Genomic DNA, 6,399 nt, shown 5'->3' on the forward strand with positions numbered 1-6,399 from the left:
AAAAGTAAAAAAAGAATCACTGAGAGGCTTAGTCAATACGACCAGCCCAATGCATGAGATGGTTTCGCTCAATTGCCTTTCTTTTCCGTAGCTTAATTTAGATACCCTCAGGTAAAGGGGGGAACAGCTGTGTGCAGTTAATGCAACAGAGGCTACCCGCTGCCTTACGCAGTCAGCAACGCCCCCATCCCTTGGTTAAGCTCTCCTAGATCTGCACAACCCCTGCATGACTGCTACTTGCCTCTGGAGCATTAACCCTGATGGCTGGCTAGGCGAAATGCAAAACTGTTCTGAACAAAGCCATGGAGGGCAGGGAGCTGGTGGAGGTCCCAGAAATCCCCGCCTGTCAATACGTTTTAGTGGCCCCTGCAGCCTCGTGCGGAAAAATCTAAAGACTCAGCATTTCGAAAGGGCTGAGCACGTATTGGCAGTAGCTTGGGTTTAACTCGGTATTGATAAAATATTCTGAAACTTAGGAGCAAATCGTTTTCAGAATCTTAGACACAACAGCTCGGCCAACTGCAGCAAACAGCTAACCCTACTTCTTTGTGTTTCCTTTCTCCGCAGGTATACCCAGTATTTCCAGTATGGGTAGTAAGTAATAAAACCAGTATTGTTTTGCATTGTCATTCAGCTCCTTGGATCTAATTTCCCACCATCCCTTTCTGGTGTAGACCGTGTTCCTCTGAAAATGTGCTCTGCCTGCAGGGGCTGTGCGCTGGCCTCCCCGTTGCACTGGCACGTACCCGTGGTCAGGGAGGACGCCGCTCCTGACCTCACATCTGCCTCCAGCCGCCCACGTTCTCATCAGTTCTGGTCAGCAGATGAAAGCCGAGCGCTACAAACTGAGCGTTAGGCAGAGAATTAGAGCGCTGCTCCACAGCAGCCACGTGTCGAGCATCCCTTGCTAATAACAGAGGAGTGTAGGACCGATAATTTTCACGCAGGTGTGGGTGTCTGCGTGTAAATTCAGAGAGCAAATGGAAGAGTTTGTAGATGGAAGGGTTTTCCATTTTACGAAGTAGCTTAGCCAATGCAGCCCGCCTGCTGGAATACTTGCCTTAACCCCAAAGGCCTTCGAGCCGGGCTGTAGTCCACAAAATACACAGAATTGTGGTCCTTCACAAAAACCTGCTTTCCTGTGTGCAGCTAAAGCACCACAACATTGCACCTAAGCTATAACAAAACGGTAACACCACTATGTAAGGAGCCAGTTTGTCAATGAAACAGGCGATGACTTGAACAAGGCGCTTGAAGGGACTACATGCTCAGGAGCTCGGCTGCGAGTCGCGCTGCTGCCCATCGCCGCGGGGTGCACGCAGTCGCAAGGCGTTCCCTGGTGGCAAATAAAGGCAGGTAGGAACGCGCTCCCCACCACCCCCGCCCACAAGGGCTCCGGGCACAACTGCTGCCATGCAGGGCTACCACAGCGATAAAATACCCCGGTAGCGAAACGCAATTTGCCATACCTGATAGCCAGCCCAAAAGCTTCCAATAATGTGGGTACAACTGCCTTGCTTTTACGATGCAAGGTCGGGTCTGTCAGTTGATAAATCAGCTCAGTTTCCTTAAGCTCGTGAATGGCGCTGATGTGTTGAGCTCTGGACGCAAGTCAAGTGCCATCAAGAGTGGCCCCCTCGCAAACGGGCGCCGCGGCGTCTGTCCTGCAGTGCCCAGCACTGAAACGGCAGCGATGGCGATAACGTGCAAATGAAAGCCCTCAATCACAGTAATGTCATTATCCTGCCATAGGATCCCTTTGGCATCGGCACGACTGCAAATGCGTAGTCATGTGCTATTCTCAAAACCTTGTCCTATACATGCATTTATAACTAACAAAATGAACTCGGTGAAGGAGAAGTTCATGTCCCTGTTCTCAGGAGTGTTCTTGCCATTGACAACAGAACCGGGATGGATGGGAAAATAGCTCCTTGGAGTTTGGTTGTGCTGTAGTTCCTTAGTACTGTGTTGCATGGAGTATATGGTTGTGTCTCACCTCACACCCCATACAGCCTTCGTCACCACATCGACCATCCCTGAGCATCAGCAGATGTTGGCCTTTGACAGCTCGCTAGGGAAACTCAAACACCTTTTAAGCGAGGGTGACCTGAAAGGATGCGTTGTTGACCTCTTTGCACTTGGCACTGGGGTGATGAGTACAGTTCATCCATCACAGATGGAGAAAATTCCGTTGCACATTCTGTAGGAAATACAGGAGTTTCTGCAAGTCTTATCTTACGCTTTATCTTTAATCTGTTGTAAATGTCTTGGGATCATATGCGGTAGAATTCAACAAATTTCTTTGCCTACCTGGAGAGGACGAAGCATGAGCCCTCGTGAGCACAAGTAAATACTTCTCCTCTGCTTGGTTTTTTCATGTGGGTTTTTTTTTTCTTAAAAAGCTCAGGGGGAAAGCAGTTCTGCTTGCACAATGCTCTGAACATCTTTCCTATAAAACAGCAGTAGCAGAATTATCATTAAACAAGGATAGAACCCATAAATTTGTCCTGCTCTCTAAGAGAATTTAGCAGAAGCACAATTAGCACATAAAACCAAACAAGATTAATTAGTTTTGGCTGCTTTAATGGATTCTGCATGATTTCTTCTTTGGTCTGTGCTAACGCAAGGCTTGTGCTCGGTTTCTCCCCACCTGGGGACGGGTCGTGACTCTCAGGAGGCACCGTCTGGGGGTTGTTTTGCCTGGCAGCAAGCACCAGCGGGGGGTATCGGCGCTGGCGTGCTGCGAGCTTCCCCGGCCCCCAAGGAGGATGGGCTGGGGCTGGGGGGCTACGAAGCCTGAGCTGGTGACCTGGAAGGAAGATGCCCCTGCAGGTGATGCTCAGTTAACACTTCTGAGATGGGGATGAAAGCAGGCAAAGAAAAATTCAAACAGATTTACCCGTGTGCAGGTATCTGTATCATTCTCTGTCCCTTTTTTACCTCAAAGGATCTCGTATTAAAGCAGCTCCTCATTACAGTTTAGAAGGAAACCAAATCAGAGCTTTCCCATTGAGGTCACCTGTACCTGCTGCTGTCTGCCCCTTGGAGAGTGGGTTCTCTGCTCACTGCCAGCGCCCGCGATTCCAGTGCTGGCCCCTCCAGCGTTTTTCAGCCATGGCTGGAAAATTACTGGTGAAAGTGTTAGCAATTAATGAGTCCCAAAACCAGTTCCTCATTTTAAGCAATGTTTATTGCAGTGTGTGAATATTTTGAAAACGACATTACTTTACCTGCTAAAACAACGATTGTGCGATTTCACCCAGCACAGAGCATCGAGTACCAGTCACTAATCCGTGCACGTACGCCCTCAGGAAGTGGATCCGCTAAACTATAGCTTCTGCCTCCTCCTGCACAGCAGAACGCCACTGGTGGTGCTGAACAGTTTGGTGCAGAGGGTCTGGTGAGGCAAGGACAGGCTGGCCCTGTGCCCACGCCGCGCTGGGGGTGGCTGCCACCACAGCCTGCCGGGGCCGGCGCGTCAGGTCAGAGCCGGACCAAGCCCCGAGTGCGCGGTGCGGCCGCCGTCACCACATGGCATGTTCTGCTCTGCTCTCCCTGGCTTTGTTCTCCTTTACAGCCCATCTCAAATTAACAGACTTCTTTTTTTTTTTTTTTTTTTTTTTTTAATGATAATGAATGCAAGACAAAAAAGTAAAAAAAAACCCCATAAAAACCCAAATGGGGCCTCTTATTTTCTTGTTTCCTTAAGCTTGCAAGCTCCAGTAGGCGTTATCCTGGAACTCAGCCTCAGGATGAGTGTAGCTTTATTTTTTTACGTATTTGCTATGGAATTTTAATGTGGTAAATAGCTATCTTAAAAGGCTGTGAGAACAAACACCAGCAGGGTTTTCTTCTCCTTTTTTATAATGACACAAAGTGGTTTGGGCTTGATTTTGCCCCCTTAGGGTAACTGAGAAGTTCTCTGATTAAATCTGCAGTCATGGGCTCAAAGCCGTGACCACACCAGGCTCTGGAGCGCACCCACGACGCCCACCCACGTCAGGAGGACGTAGCCGTGCGTAACTAGGCTGTACGTTGCTTTTCTGTTAATATTTGAGGTCAGGTGTTACAGAGAGGGATGCACTCTCAAGACACCATTAAGATGCTTATCCCCTTAGAACGTTTAAATACTGTCTTCATCCTATATATATTATTTTGGACACACTAGCAAAATGTTCTCATTTCAATTCAATTCTATCCAAACCTGACTTTTTAATAAATAATGCGGTTAATCGGGCTCCTGGCCTAAGGCCATCGCCTGACCTAAGTAACGGATCATAATATCAAGCAGCATTTGTTTTCTCTCCTTTAATACTTTGGAGCACTTGGAATTTTTGACTTTAACAATTGGATTTTCCATTATATCAAAACATTACTGGGCTGAGCGAAAATACCGATAGCCTCTGGTATAATGCACTCGTTTGGCCACTGGATCTGAAACAGTTTAGCATTGGGAATAAAAGGTGGTGCGAGCAGTTCATTGACCTGGCAGGATTCCCAACAGAGCCGGGTTCTGCCGTGCAGCCCGGATTTCCGCCCCGAAGCCCCGTGCGCAGCGCGCCCGCGCTGGCCCCAGCCCGGAGCAGAAGCCCCCACCGTGCCGCCTGCTCTGCAGCATAAGAAGAGCCATTCTCACAAGCCTGCAGACACAGCCGCTTCCAGCTTAGTGTTGCTTCGTCCCGGTTTGCCTTCATCATCCTGGGTTAGCTACCACCAGTGGGTCCACCAAATTGTCTTTCTGGTGCTTCTTTATCTGCTGTGGTGCACGGGAGATGCCTTAGCTCATGGTTATCTTTGGTGGAACCTGAACAGCCACGTGACAGGACACTACAGCAAATGAGGCGAGGACCTTGCCCCATGCGCCACGCTACCCCCGCAAAGCGCCTTGCATACGCAGGATTAGCGACAGTCACTCGAGTTCATAGAGAGCAGACAGACCCACGGAGGTGTTTAGAAACTCAATTATCTGTAAAGCCTGGGGAGACATTGCTAGGAAAAACGCATGCCTGTATTTTACCCTCTCCTCTTTTTCTGTCCGTCCCTCAGAGAGGGAATCGGTCTCTTGGACTGAGGGTAAGTGAGGAATGAGGTTCCCAAACCAGCACTCTGATTTTTAAGACAAGATCTTGAGTCCCTGTTCTCCAGCAACTGTGCCTTGCTGTGCACCAGTCCTCCTCGGCCAGCTGGCTTCAGCGTCTTCGCAGGAAAAGGCAGAATCAACCAAACCAAAAAGGAGCAACCCCACAAACTGCCAACGGAGCAATTGGCTTTGCTTGTCATGAGAAGGTACCCAAATATTCCCTTCCAAAAACATTTGGATCCGCGTGCACTTTTGCAAATATTTCAGTGGAAATACTTACAGTTGAAGAATACTCCCTCAGACCTCGTTAGTTTAGGAATTGGCCAACACATTTGTTAAAATCAGTGGATTTTTTTTCTGATATCCAAAAATTTCCAGAGCTGGATAATTGGATTTATTTTTTTTTAAAGCCTCTAAAAAGATCGCTTCTTTTTATTCTAAGGGAGGTGGACACGTACAAGACTAATTGCTTTACATCCTTCCAACAGTTATAAAAGCTGTTATGGCTGAGGAGCTGCCATAAAACCACCTCATCCTCACTTTTAGGCAGAATTCCCCGTTCTCCAAGGAACGGGTACGAACCTTCCTGCGCCGCTCCAAAGAGGCTGCCTAACGGCGGCCCAACATTTTTTTTAACCTTAATAAAGGGGTGATTATTTAAAAAGAAACTTTTCCGGCGTTTCTCCCCTTGCGCTGAGTCAGACTTTGCAGGGCCATGGAAGCGCGAAAGGCAAATGCTGTGTGAGGACCTCGAACAGACCCAAGGAGATGGGAGCGCTGTAACGACGACGGCGTGGTCTTGGCACTGGGAGGTGGAACGTGGTCCAACACACCCCGTCCTCCCAGCGGGTGCTGAGTCTGCCACTGGGTTCAGTGAGTGTTCATTTTTGTTATTCCTCATTTTTTGTCTGACACCGACGGCTGAACCCACTGCCTGCAAGGCCACGGTGCTCAGCATCCGTATTTGGGACAGATACTGGCTCTGGGCTACTTAGGGCTCAGAACGGGCAGCGGCGGGGCCGTTCCCTGCGACCAGGGAGATGGACGTCTGCCGGAACCGGGGCGCTGACACTGACAAGTTTCGTAATGCTTGTTTGTGTTCGAGATAGGAGTTGAAGGAAAGTTAAAAAACGTCTTAATCAGAGCCTCTCACTAGGGTTGCTTGTTGTTACTGTAAATTAAATAAGTAATGAGAGCTGTCAGCACCAGCGCTCCCTGTCTTCCCTTCGCGGGAGCGTTATTTAAGGTTGCTGATTTATTGCTGGCCATCCTCAGCACCCGCATCGCTGCCGGCGCGGCTCAGCAGAAGCCGCTCAGGA

At 49.1% G+C, this 6,399-nt stretch overlaps 1 protein-coding gene across 1 annotated transcript in view; it reads left to right on the forward strand.

The window, feature by feature from the left end:
* Positions 1-6,399, forward strand: part of NTNG1 (netrin G1) — a 132,948-nt gene that overhangs the window by 82,085 nt on the left and 44,464 nt on the right. The window contains exon 4 of the mRNA XM_035894482.1: positions 568-594. Coding sequence (XP_035750375.1) covers positions 568-594 — 27 coding nt within the window. The remainder of the gene's footprint in view (positions 1-567; positions 595-6,399) is intronic.

Source organism: Egretta garzetta, unplaced genomic scaffold (assembly GCF_000687185.1).
Source record: "Egretta garzetta isolate BGI_Z169 unplaced genomic scaffold, ASM68718v1 scaffold655, whole genome shotgun sequence".
Classification (NCBI taxonomy): Eukaryota; Metazoa; Chordata; class Aves; order Pelecaniformes; family Ardeidae; genus Egretta; species Egretta garzetta.